The sequence below is a fragment of the Symphodus melops genome, assembly GCF_947650265.1.
Source record: "Symphodus melops genome assembly, chromosome: 2".
NCBI classification, from domain to species: domain Eukaryota; kingdom Metazoa; phylum Chordata; class Actinopteri; order Labriformes; family Labridae; genus Symphodus; species Symphodus melops.
The window spans coordinates 13,722,456-13,736,274 of record NC_136692.1 but is presented as its reverse complement, the minus strand read 5'-3'; the positions used below and the strand labels follow the sequence as shown (position 1 = coordinate 13,736,274).

Sequence of the window (13,819 nt, the reverse complement as noted above, 5' to 3'; positions counted from 1 at the left end):
TTGCTTTAAAGTTTAAAGCCTTGGGGGGAATTTAGGTGTTGTAGTTGCTCTTTTAAAGATTATGAAAAAACGCCTTTAGTGTGCAGCCAAAACAAATTTACCCAAGGCGACAGAAAAGTTTGTGGTATACTGTTGCAAATGTACAGAGAGAAACACTAATGAAATCAGAAGTATAAGCAATAAGTACAAAATGTTCAACCACCATTTGAAATATATATGAAATCTGTACAGATAGAAGCATGAACATAAAAGCACAGTGTTGTACTGTTGTAGAACGTGTAATGTAGAGGGTGAAAGTAAAAGAGATAAGCTAAAGGTTCTGCGATAGTGACTTTAAACTCTTGCTTTATATATACATACATACATACATACATACATGTATGTATACACACACACACACACACACACACACACACACACACACACACACACACACACACACATATATATATACATATATGACCTCCAATTTGAATAGATAATCAACACTGTAGTTTATAAATGTTGCGTTGATCAAATCATAAATAAATCCTTTCAGTAAATGTAAACCAATGGTCGTGTTTCTCTCTGTTTTTAGTTCCTGTGTCTGAAGAACATCCGGATGTTTCTGGGAGTTTGTCAGGAGAAGTTTCGTCTCAAGAAGAATGAACTGTTTGAAGCCTTTGACCTGTTTGATGTTAGAGACTTTGCAAAGGTATCAACACTCTCTCTCTCTCTCTCTCTACCCATATCTGTCTTCTGTGTATGAGTAATTGTGGTCCAAATGTGAAAGAAACTGTGTGCACTCATTCTCCAGCCATTATGGTAAACATATGTGTGAACAGAGCCCCAACTGCAGCTTGCAGACACCCACATACCCCTGACAGGAAGGAGTTTGGTGATTTTGTAGATGAAGCGGCAGAATGAAGAGTGTGTTTAACAGTCCTCTTTCACTTTGGATGCAGTGCTGCTGCCACAAGACTTAGGTGTGAACAGCAGATTTGTAATGTGCATGTGTGTTAGTATGTAAGAGGAAGCTGTTTCTTTAAGGGCACACAGTGAACCTAACCCAACTGGTGTTTTATTTACAATATTTGTTCTTTTTTACAGTCACTGGGCTTCTAGTTTCACTTCACTTCTTCCGTCATCAGTCATCCAGTATAATAGAATAGTGTTAGCACATCATTTTTCCCACTGTGGTGTAATCCATAGTGGGAAAATGATTCAGATCTTTTACTTAAGTATCACACAGCAAACTCAAAACACACCATGACAAATTTAAGTCAGCAGATGAAATATGAGCTCTTCGTCCATTCGTCCTTTCTTTCTTTTTTCCCGAAGTTTCACTTCTGCTCATTCTTTCTGCCTTTCTCTGTCCCCTGTGTAAAAAGAGGACCCAAAAGTTAAGCAGTGCAAACTTAGAAACACTCTCTTTATTTGGACTGTATTTTATAGAAGTAATACGACAGCCACTTTCTTCTGAAATGTCTCTCTGAAGAACCAAACTGTACAGTTTTTGGTACTTTTATTCCTTATAAGTTATGTCACTACAACTTAACAGCTGAAAAAAGTAAAATTTTATAACTAAGTACAATAGGAATTAAAGCTCTCTGTCACATGCTGCTGGGTGACATGTGATACTAAATACATTTCTCATTATTTCATTATTCATAGCTCACCATGACACCACAGTTCTGAAAAGTCAAACAGCACTCGATTAAAGTGAAATGAGGTCACAGAGGAATGATTCAGAGTTAGAGTTTGAAGTTTGTGGTGGCTCTCACCAGCTCTCTGTGCAGAACATACAGTACATGTGTATATTTACCTCTTGCCTCTTGTAACCCTGTGTGTGTGTGTGTGTGTGTGTGTGTGTGTGTGTGTGTGTGTGTGTGTGTGTGTGTGTGTGTGTGTGTGTGTGGGTGTGTGTGTGTGTGTGTGTGTGTGTGTGTGTGTGTGTGTAACAGGTCATGGACACCTTGTCCATCCTCTCTCATACATCTATTGCTTTACAAAGAGGAATCCAGTAAGTAATATTATTTGTTACATCATTTGATTCCTTCTCCAGGTTTCGCTTTAATTTTTTCCTCCAAATTCAGAACTTGAAATTAGTATAATGAAGATGAAGTATCTTGCAATGATGATGTAGAACAACAATATAAGTATGCTTTAGATGTTAACTATGCATACTTTGAACCTCTCATAAGAGGACATTTGCTATATGGTGCTTTTTTTCTGTGTTGAAGTGGTAGAGGTAGTATTTAGATCTTTGATGGAAGGAAAATGTACAAATATATAATTTAACTATACTCATCAAGTGACATAATGATAATAGATAGATAGATAGATAGATAGATAGATAGATAGATAGATAGATAGATAGATAGATAGATAGATAGATAGATAGATAGATAGATAGATAGATAGATAGATAGATAGATAGATAGATAGATAGATAGATAGATAGATAGATAGATAGATAGATAGATAGATACTTTATTGATCCCGAGGGAAATTCAATATATAGAGAGGCTGAATTAGACTTATTGATCCATAAGTGTGTAAGCAAAGTTTTAGGGCTTGAAATGTGAACTCCTTTACAAACATTGTGGTGTTATCTGCGTTAAGCAAAGTGTAACAGCATTAGTATGAATACCTCTACCCACAACCCTGATTCGAAATCAATATTCGCTCAATCACAATATTGTTGTGTTTTTCATTCTCCCTGTGGCAAACCTTCCCACTCTCTTTTTCCACCCTCAGGCCTTTCCCTCTAGAAGGATGCACTCCTGATGACGAGATCTACAGCGGCCTGTCTGATCTGATAGAGTGAGTTTTTTTCTGCAGATTATTCTGTTTATTCTGTTTACTCTTCTGTCATCATTTCTGTACAACGTAAAACGACTTGGAACTTAGAACATAGTTCAAAGATGAATCTCTAGCAACACAAATAGTAGGGTCGACTTTCAATTATTGTAAATGACTCTTTTAGGGATTTTCAATACAAGCAAACAAAACTTTTACATACATTCAGTGCCAACTATAAGAAATAATACATTCTCTGTGCAAGAAGCACTTTTAAATATATATATACACATACACATATACATATATACACTCTGAATGTCCTATAACAGAAAGGCTTTGGATTTGAACAAAATATATACACACCTCCCCTAAAAATTAGTTTAATGATGCAACATTTTGACCGAAAAGATATGTAAGACAAAATGCCCTTTAAAAGACAGGGCCAGAAAGATATCAACTGATTATCCAGCATCCAAAATTGTTTTCAAACTATCTATTTGAAAATGGAAGAAATATTATTTTACAAAAAATAAAAATAAAAGCAGTAAGAAATGTTAAATAGATAGTGATTTACTCTGAAATAAATGTAGTCAAATCTTGAGATGAATGTTAATATCAAGCCTATTATTCAGTATCTAAAATTTGATTTAAAATAATGCTAATAAAGATATATTGAACTCCCTTCATACAAATGATTTTTTGTGTGAATATGATTATTTCTGTGTTTTGTTTGTTTCAGTGACACAGTGGATGATGATGATGACTTGTATGACTTTGTGGAGGACGAGGAAAATGAGGGTGATGAGATTTATGAAGACTTGATGAGGACGGAAGAGCAACCAGAAACTGTGAGTTTAACAACTACACACCTGAAAGAAAACATTAACTAATCATTCTTCAGTTTTTTCGGCTGTCTTACTGACTATGTTCAGAACCTTCTGATATATATCCTGATTCCTTAGTGGAAAATCACAAAGTCAGACCACATCAGGGTGTGTAGAGACACTGTATGTGTCTGTATTTACAGATAGAAGTGTCATTAACAGATGGATTCAGATAGAAGCTGCATCGGAAAAGCCATTGTGTGTAAATGTCATGCAGCTGCATTATTCCTTGCGGCACAATCTGGCTGTGAGACAGCTGGTGTAAATGAGGCCTCTGGCAGGGTCAGAAAATAACAGGCCCTCAAGGTAAAAAACAAAAAAATCCTTTGGTGCTGCTTAATTGGAAGAGTGTCCTCATACACCCAAATTGCTGCACAATTGTATGCTGTTAATTATTTCAAATGAATCAAATTGACTTTTGCTGGGAAAAAATGAACATACAGAATGTCTAATAAACTAATAAAGTACTGAGCAGTGAAAGTATGAGAGGCTAAAGACTGTCGAGACTCGAGATTGTTTTGGAAGGTTAGCCTCTCAACTCACAACAAGTAATAATGCTAGCTATATTTGTCTCCATGAATGATTATACGAATTTATGTAATTTAAAAAAAAACTGGGGCGCTGGATAGCCCAGTAGTTATGTTGTACACCCCGTATATAGAGGCGGTAGACATCGTTGAAGCGGCCATGGGTTAAAATTTGTCCTATGCCCCCCCCCCCCCCCCCCCCCCCCCCCCCCCCCCACACACACACACACACACACAAAAAAAAAAGGAAAGGACTTTTTTTCTCCAGTCTCTTCATGCTGTATTTTACAGTTTTGTGTATTTATTTTTCCAGCAGCAGAAGACTGGGGTGGATAAACGAGAGTGCTGCTTGCAGGAGATCAGGCAAACAGAAGAGAAATACTACGATACACTGGAATCTATATTACAGGTGTGCACACATTTGAATCTGTCAACAGATTATCCATTTGTTGACTAATTGAATCCCACATAAATCCATTGATCACACACAAAGAAAGCAAACATGCAGAGTCATTTTTATGTTTGTTTATGGAGAGAAACAACCACGTCTTTTTGGGTTGGGTTTTTTTTTTTTTGCAGCACTTTATGAAGCCTCTTGAAAAGTTTCTCCAAGCTCCGGACATTGAAACTATCTTCATGAACATAAAGGTACAGGAGGAGATTATTTACACAGCTGGTCATGTTCACGTTTACAATGATTTATTAGCCATGTTCACACATTATCTTTGTCTGTGTATGTTTAGGATTTGGCAAACACCCATCGTAGTTTGTTGGAGGAGGTGCGGACATCAATCCTAACTCATGGGGCAAGGAACCTGTACCAAGTGTTTGTGAACTACAAGGAGAGGTACAAAACCAAGCACAGCTCTTGTTGTATGTTCTATACAGTAGCTATGAATGTATGATGCATTCATAGCCTTCATCTTATCTTATTTACCCCTCTTAGGCTCTTACTGTATGGCAGCTACTGCAGTCAGGTAGAGACGGCAACAAAACACCTCGACAAGCTTTCCAATATGAAGGAAGATATCAGAATGAAACTGGAGGTGATGAGGACACACACACACCAAACAGAAGAACAATGGATATGTGAATACATAGATTTGTCCCTGTTGAACGTTAATGTGCACATTATTAGCACCTTTACAGTATTTTACAAGTATTGTGAATAGCATTTTCAGATAGTTTAAAGTTAAAGTTAAGATCCCTGCTAATAGATCTGAAATACAGGTCGAGGACTTTTTTGTGATGGGAAGCCTGTGAGGGATCATGTTGTTGCTGTAGCACCAGTGACTCAAACTTGTTGTCCTGGAACAGTGTTCCAAAACTGAACTGCAATTTGATCTGAACTCGTAACTGTTTTTATTTTCATGGGTGGTTTATTCTTACTTTGTGGGGCCTTGTGCATTAGTGTCTTCCACCTTGCATAATGAGCTCTCACTTTTGACTGTGCATGAGGAAATTAAGTCCATTGGAAAACTAAGTTAAAGGTTGACCTTGTTGCACGGTTTGTTCACGATCAGCGTTTTCCTATGCGTTAATAGTTTCCTTAGGTCAAAGGGGAATTTTTGGACCACATTGGATCATAAGGGAAAATTGGCGGGTTGGCCAAGACTGTCAAACTACATCCTCTTACCACATCAGGGTTTCTGTGTATGCTCACTTCCCTTTATCACTTTCTTTTTCAGGAGTGTTCAAAGAGGGCAAATAGTGGACGTTTTTCTCTCAGAGATTTGCTCATGGTGCCTATACAGAGGGTCCTCAAATATCACCTTCTGTTACAGGTATGTCTGCACATGTGTGGGCTTTACGTGTGTGTCTGTAGCTCTATTGTGCATGTTTCATTTGTCCCTTTGATTTATCTGTTTGTAACTCTAGGAGCTGGTGAAGCACACCACTGACAGTGCAGAAAAGGAAAACCTCCGAACAGCTCTGGATGCCATGAGAGTAGGTTGTGTGTATATTTTATGTTTTTATGTGAGACATAAGCTTGAGAGTAAGTTTATTTTTCTTTAATTGTGTGTCTTCAGGACTTGGCTCAGTGTGTAAATGAGGTGAAGCGAGACAATGAGATCATGAAACAGATCACTTCCTTCCAGCTGTCCATAGAAAACATGGTGAGGTCAAAAGTTCCACATGTAGTCTGTAGCTTTTAGGCTTACTTCATGTTTTTTAATCTTGTGACCTCTGATCTGTAGACACAGTCTCTAGCGATGTACGGTCGCCCTAAAATCGATGGAGAACTGAAGATCTGCAGCCCAGAGAAAAAATCCAAACAGGACAGGTGTGTGTTGAGTTGTCAGTTTACGTTTTATGTGTTCATGCCACATATCTAACGTTGGGCTTTTGGGTGCATTTGTCGGCTCCTCAGGTACGCATTTCTCTTCGATAAGGCCATGTTTGTGTGTAAGAAGAAGGGTGGAGAGAATTTTGAGCTAAAGGAGATCATTGAACTGCAGCACTACCAGATACGAGATGAAACCACAGGAGAGAAGGACAAAAAAAAGGTCTGTCTTTGTCTCTGGCAGCAATAAAACTAGACTGTAAGGCTAGTACGCTTCCATAACAGTGTGTGTTTGTTTAGTTTAGTTTATTTCAAACATGTAAAAATAAAACAAAAAAGAGAGGAAAGTAAAATGTAAAAAAAGTAATATGGACAAACAATGAATAAGATCAAAAAAACTTTCCAATACTTTTTATATAAATTTAATGTTCTCGTCCGAGAAGGAGTGAAAAGAAGTATAAACTTGTATAATCCACTCCTTCTCCATTAATTCATATTTTTTTTATTAGCCTAAGTGATGAACAAATGTATGTTTTTATATGAAATATAAATTTTACAGTACAATTGTACCGTATTCCTCTATAAATACAGTATATACAATAAATATATTACACATTATTATGCAAACACCCACATACCCTTAAACAAGTATATATAAATATTAACATCTGAACACATTGTTATTTAGAGAAGAAGAAAAAAAGAAGACAACAACACGTTTTTAAATTAATAAATATGTATGTACCTCGTGAAAATCATGTTTTTATAACCCTTGTTAAATACTTTCATGTCTGGACATTGTTTAAGTTCCATACTTTGTTCTATAAACAGTGGTCATACTTGTTCCTTCTGCTCGACTGCTACGGGAGGTGTGGGTACGATTTATTCTTCAAAACTAGAGAGCTGAAGAAGAAGTGGTTGGAACAGTTTGAGATGGCTCTGTGAGTTATTACACACACACACACACACACACACACACACACACACACACACAAACACGCACACGCACGGGAGCACTTGGACACGTACAGTGAATTCTTGCTGAAACCACAGAGAAGTGCAGCTACAAGTATTTCAGTTCTTTTGATGTATTTCAATAAAGGTTTAGATTGGTTGAACAGCACCTGAATGTTTTGGGAGTCTTTAATTTAACTCTTGAGTAATGAGAAATGAGCTGCCACCTCGAGGAGTCAGAAACTGTCACTCATCAGGCTTAGTGGTCGATATTTCAGCGTATTGCTTTTGTTTCAGAACTGTATGTTTATTCTCAGACCTCTCACATACTGTATATTGTTACCCAGTTATACAACAGCTTAAACAAGATTACCTTCTACTTCACTTTCTGATCCATAAGATCTGTAAGTGTATTTTTTATTTTTATTTCTATGTAAAGCACATCACGTAAAAAAGAGCAAACAGATTTGGGGTGTTGCTGCTACTAGTTGGTTTCTTCAGTCTGATCTCAGAAATACCAAATAGATGGAGGTATTTCAGACTTCCAGTGAGCCTCAACCCTTGTTAATGCCTGTTACCACACTATGGTCAGAACAAATGTGTTTCATGGTTGCAGGTCGAATATGTGTCCTCAGAACTCCACAGCCAACAATCATGACTTCCAGATGCACTGCTTCGAGGAGACCACCTGCTGCAGGGCCTGCTCCATGATGTTAAGGTATTTCATTTCACTTTCTCCCTGGTTTCCATTTGTTGAAAGAAAGTCCTCTGCGGAGGCTGAATCTCTAACTCTTACTTCTGCAGAGGGATATTTTTCCAGGGCTATCGCTGCACTCGATGTAAAATGGCTGCACATAAAGAATGTTTAGGAAGAGTCCCTGCCTGTGGACGAAACTCAGGTCTGTAATCTGCCTTGTGTTGTTTTTGTGTTTCAAGCACAATTATCATGAATAGGTTTAATTCTCACTTCTTACATTGATTTTCCTTTTAAAACAGATCATGCTGGCACTGTAAAGAAGGTAAGACTACAGTACATCTACCTTTGACAGTTTTCACATTTTTTTATTTTTTAGAATAAAGCCATGAAGAAGCCCATGTGGGACTTTCTTTTTAACATGTCATTTATTTTAACTGAGATATTTTTGGGGGCCTTTGTATAGAATGTAAAGATGTAGACAGAAATAAAGGGGTATGCCACAAAGGTGATGTTGTCATACGATGTACTATTATGACTTGATTGTAAGTTTTTTTTAACATCCTTTGACTTTGCCTATGACTAGAATAGGCAAAACTTGAGGTAAATCTGTTTCCCTTCTTTTGTTTTTTGGTCATTTAGGTTAAGCCACAAAGGTCCTCTCCACATTCAAGTGTTGGTAAGTGATCCATGATATTATAAACATAGTTTTGACTTTGAAAAATAACTACATATTGTCAGAATAAAAGACTTTGTGTGAGGTGTCATCTCTCCTCTGTCTCCTCATTGCTCTCTTTTAGGCTTTCCTAAAATGGAGGCGTGTCAGGAGTATTATGGCTTGCCACCGCCCCCTGTAGGCTTCGGCCAACCTCTTCACCTGTCCAAAGGTGACATCGTTGAGCTGACCCGAGCTGATGTTGACCTGCCGTGGTGGGAGGTAGAGTTAAAAACTAAATACACACATAAACACTCTGAGAGGGGTTCACACATTACTTAATTAGGGGGGTTTTTTTCAAGCTTTGTTTCCTGTGGTTATTGTGTTGGTGGGAAATGCTCGCTGCTTTTTGGCCTCTTTTTTAGATTTCCTCTCTGTATCTCATTTTCTGACTTCAACTTCCTCCCTCGTGCCCAACCACATATCTGCTTTTCCACATTTCTGGCATCGCAGTTTAAAGGTTTCAAACAACAAAGACAAACATTACTGTAGAGTTCCAATGAGATGCTTTGGGATCCTGGTATAGTAAAAAAAAAAGGAGCCCACTCGACAGTAAACACAGTTTCAGGTGCATGACCACAACACGACTAGAAAAAGAGACAGAAAACTTAGCACACTGAATGATTTTTAAATTCAACTCTGCTGAAGGCCTAGTGATGAAACGTATCTGTTGTTTTTCTTACCCAGATAAAGAATATTTAATGGAAATCCAGCGTGCTGATTTTTCTGTCTCTCTTTAATCCTGGTATCGTAACATTAGCTAAATTTACATGGACACACAAAAAGTCATAATAAAAGCTTAATCAGAATAAAACTGCTTCATTTGAACACATTAATTGCAAGAGACTGATGAGATCTCAGCAGTGTTTGTGTACAAACACAGGGGGCACTTGCACAGCGACTTTGGCCTGCTTACAAAAAACTGGACCAAAACATTTTAACAGAAGAAAAAACTCACAGCTGAAAGTTGTTCTCCTTAGAATGGATCTCACTCCAGAGAAACCTTTGTTGGCACATGCCCATTGACAGAAACACATACTTGATGACATATCAAAGAACAGAGATCAGTTTCACAAAAGTTATGGCACATTTATAATGTATATTTAGAGGAAGGAAAAGCGTCTTTTGCTGCTATTCTGGGCAGATTAGACAGCTCTGCATGAGTCAGAATGGCTTTATTGGGATTGAATGTTTGATACTGCGACACGCTCATCATAATAAGAACACTTCTTATAGTGTCCATGGAAACAGGGAAGTTGGAATCCCCAATCGGAATGATTTGAATTGCATTGAAGACCTTTGGCACATGCAAACATGGTAATTGTCAGGGCTACTGAGACCTCAGTATAGAACAGAGCCGTCTTCATGTTGACTTGAGGCCTGTGCTTTTCTTTCTTCTTTCATTCAAAATGAGGGGCGGCAGTAGCTCAGTCTGTAGGGACTTGGGTTGGGAACCGGAGGGTCGCCGGTTCAAGTCCCGGAAACTGGTCTGGTAGCTGGAGAGGTGCCAGTCCACTTCCTGAGCACTGCCGAGGTGCCCCTGAGCAAGGCACCGAACCCCAAAAACTGCTCTGGAGCGCTCTCTGTGGGCAGGCCCCTCACTCTGAGACCTCTCCATTAATGCAGAGTGAAAACCGAATTTCCCCTCGCGGGATTAATAAAGTATATAAAAGAAATAAATAAAAAAATAAAAAAATGTATGCTGCTCCTTTGCAAAGGCATTCAAATTACATTAACCCTGTTTAATTAGTAAATAGTTTACACATTTCATCACTGGGAAAGTACTTGCATTAAAAGATTATATGAAAATGAAAAAAATGAAAATGTTGCAGGGCACCTCAAAGGACAGTCTCAAAGATAGCCCACAGAAAAGCTCACAACAGTTGTATTACAAAATGGACAAAGACTTTTGTTGAACAGACATCAAGGAGGGAATCTGTGTTATTCACGAGTGCTTGAGTTGCACACAAATGTATTTTGAATCACTTAGGAATTATATCAGCTGAGCATGAGTCATTTGTGTTGGGGGAGCATTTGCTTGTTCGTGCATTACTGATGTCAATATGATGATTCATTCATATGATGATTCATTATGTTGCAATGTTACCACACAGTCCTGCAATGTAATTTGCTATTGTGTTTGTCACTCAGGGAAGGAACCTGACTGTCGGACAGATGGGATGGTTCCCCTGTCAGAAAGTCCAGCCCTACGTCTCAGTGAGTCCAATAATGAAAAAATGCATTTCAAAAAACAAAACAGCCGTATATAATTATCTTCAAATTGAATGTAACATACTGAAATCCACATTTGCAGTTTTAGAAAGCGATTACCACAATGACCACAGACTTTTGTAAGTTGATTCTTCTAACCTCTGTGTGATCTCACCCTTTTTCAGAGGCCAACCCCAGACCTGTCTAGCTTCCATTGGTGAGTATCTACAAGAACTAGGTTGAATCACCCGCTCACATAACACCTGTTCACATTATCGCCTTCACTTCTTCCTTATTGCAAAGTTCTGCAACAACGGCTGATTGACACCACAGAGCTCACACTGAAAATGACTCTCATGGCCACAAAACAGAACAGGAATCTATACAAAGTATAGATGAACCTCATGTTGATGGGTTTAAAAAAAAAAAGAAGAGATAAGATTTAGTCATGTACAGGAGTGGCGGTGACTTCTGACTAAGTGCTGCAATTGACATGAACAAAATCTTGACCTTTGAGTCCCTTTCTGTAGGATATGAAAAAGAAAAAAATATGTTGATGCTGTCTCATGTAAACATGAAGTATGATACAATTTAGGCAATTTAAGGAAACACACAAAATGACCAACTGACTGCTCTCATTTCTGCCCACATAAAATATAATTTCTACAAATATAAACTTACCTTTTTTTATGCCACATTCCGGTAACATTTCTACATAAAGCCACTTCAGTAACAATAGAGTTGAATCTTCCTTTTTAACATTTATAGTAAGTAGTAAGTAATGCCATGTTAATGATTCTTTGACTACTTACTAAGGCTTTATATTAATAATAAAATGTACTCATAGCTGTTAACAGTAACAGAACTCTCACAATGCTTACTGATTATTTGTGTGGATGTTATGGATGCTAAATGAAAGTAATAAAAGTGCACTAAAAGCAAAGTTGTTCTCTGTAACTGAACTGGTAACAGACATTTTCCCTTCAAGTCAAAGATCTGGTGATGCCAACCTGCTATACTTGGGAGCCACATTAAACAAGCGCAGAGATTTATAAAGTCATAAAGATGGCTTATTGTCTACAGATGTCAAAAGTGTTACGGTCTTACTTTATTTAAACAAAGAATAAATGTGTGTTTCTCACTGTGTTTGAAGGTTTGCAGGGAACATGGACCGAACTGCTGCCAAACAGTTGCTGATGCCTCGGTCTGATGGTACCTTCCTTGTACGTCAAAAAGACGGAGGAGAGTTTGCTATCAGCATCAAGTAAGGGTTCCTTATTAAACTTGACTCCAGTTGTCAGTCCTTTAATGCATGTTATCCCCACCCTCTCCTCCCAATATTTCCCCTCTAATAAAGCCAAGGCCTAAAAGGGGGGGGGGACTTTAAATATGATCATATAAAAATATGTTTACTCTCTGTGAAGACGAGTAGAGACACCATAAAATGGAAACAAAGCTGAGCTAAGAATTAAAAAAATATATTTCTCACTACTTCTGACACTAAACTTATTGTCTTTGATCTTGCTTTTGCTTTTATTCTTCTCTTTTTCAAACTATTTTCGGCCATTTTTGCCTTTATTGGATAAGACAGCTGCTGAGAGACAGGAAATGTTTGGGGGAGATAGTGGAGGAAAACATGCAGCAAAGGGCTTAGGTCAGATAGTTACCCTACCACTGTGACGAGGACCATAACTAATGTACATGGGACGCACGCGCTAACATCTTAACTACTCTAAAGATGCAACTTCTCGAATTCATTGTTTACCCTTAACCCTTTTCTGCTCTTGAAGGTTCAACATGGACATCAGGCACATAAAGATCACGTCCATCGAAGGCCTGTACCGCATCAACGACAAGAAAATGTTCAAGGGTTTAATCGTGAGTCTTACAACTTCAAAATATAAAGCAATGAGCAAAATACACTGAAACTGTCAATTACCTTGTGAATTAAAAGGAAACTTTATTCCCTCTTCTACAACAAGTCCATCTCTCCTGTGCCTTCTCCGTCTTCTCTCTGTTTTAGGAGTTGATTCAGTTTTACCAGAAGAACTCTTTAAAGGAGTACTTCAAGGAAGTGGACACCACGCTGTGTACGCCTTACAAAAAACCCGAGCAAAGCAACTCGCCAAACAACACGCCAAATACCACACCAGGTAATGCTCCTTTTTGACACTTAACTGAAGACTTAGCTGTGCTTTGAGGCAAATCCCAAAACCAGCTTGCTACCATGCTCACAATATCATTGCTTACATCCATACATTAATCCATCTTTACACAGAGCCTACCACTCACACTGAACACTCCCACAATTTGACAGGAGGCAGCATGAAGAGTTTCGGCGCAGCGAGGGCCAGGTATGATTTTTCCGCCAGGGACCGTTCAGAGCTGTCACTGCGGGAAGGAGACACCATCAAGATCCTCTCTAAGAAAGGTCACAGCGGGTGGTGGAAGGGAGAAGTGTATGGACGGGTGAGGAATTCATAAACATTCACTCACCCAAAATAAACGTTAAAAGCTTTAGAAGGCGTGTTGTCTTACCATCACTGCTCCTGTGTTTCCAGGTGGGGTTGTTTCCAGCCAATTATGTGGAGGAGGACTACTCTGACTACTGCTGACATGGATCCAGAGTTGTGAAAACCTTTACTGTATGTTCAGGCGTCTGTGTGGATCTCGGGTTCAAATCTATTGCATTAATGCATAATCGTGAGTCTGGCTGTGTGTGAGAGAGAGAGGTCCAGTGTGTGAATAAAACTTTTAATTAGCCGA

At 38.4% G+C, this 13,819-nt stretch overlaps 1 protein-coding gene across 2 annotated transcripts in view; it reads left to right on the top strand.

The window, feature by feature from the left end:
• The window catches only part of vav1 (vav guanine nucleotide exchange factor 1), a 22,337-nt gene extending 8,518 nt beyond the window's left edge, over positions 1–13,819 (top strand). Inside the window, exons 5-30 of one of the 2 annotated variants that reach the window (XM_079338628.1) lie at positions 578–694; positions 1,944–2,002; positions 2,740–2,805; positions 3,524–3,632; positions 4,509–4,604; positions 4,775–4,843; positions 4,939–5,042; positions 5,142–5,241; positions 5,884–5,979; positions 6,074–6,142; positions 6,226–6,312; positions 6,394–6,479; positions 6,567–6,702; positions 7,311–7,420; positions 8,050–8,151; positions 8,238–8,332; positions 8,430–8,452; positions 8,770–8,806; positions 8,928–9,064; positions 10,994–11,059; positions 11,239–11,270; positions 12,207–12,317; positions 12,844–12,931; positions 13,077–13,206; positions 13,371–13,522; positions 13,615–13,819. In XM_079338628.1, coding sequence (XP_079194754.1) covers positions 578–694; positions 1,944–2,002; positions 2,740–2,805; positions 3,524–3,632; positions 4,509–4,604; positions 4,775–4,843; positions 4,939–5,042; positions 5,142–5,241; positions 5,884–5,979; positions 6,074–6,142; positions 6,226–6,312; positions 6,394–6,479; positions 6,567–6,702; positions 7,311–7,420; positions 8,050–8,151; positions 8,238–8,332; positions 8,430–8,452; positions 8,770–8,806; positions 8,928–9,064; positions 10,994–11,059; positions 11,239–11,270; positions 12,207–12,317; positions 12,844–12,931; positions 13,077–13,206; positions 13,371–13,522; positions 13,615–13,668 — 2,331 coding nt within the window. In that variant the 3' untranslated portion in view covers positions 13,669–13,819. Of the gene's footprint in view, positions 1–577; positions 695–1,943; positions 2,003–2,739; positions 2,806–3,523; positions 3,633–4,508; positions 4,605–4,774; positions 4,844–4,938; positions 5,043–5,141; positions 5,242–5,883; positions 5,980–6,073; positions 6,143–6,225; positions 6,313–6,393; positions 6,480–6,566; positions 6,703–7,310; positions 7,421–8,049; positions 8,152–8,237; positions 8,333–8,429; positions 8,453–8,769; positions 8,807–8,927; positions 9,065–10,993; positions 11,060–11,238; positions 11,271–12,206; positions 12,318–12,843; positions 12,932–13,076; positions 13,207–13,331; positions 13,523–13,614 lie in introns of both variants that reach the window. The other variant, XM_079338627.1, reaches the window with a different exon arrangement.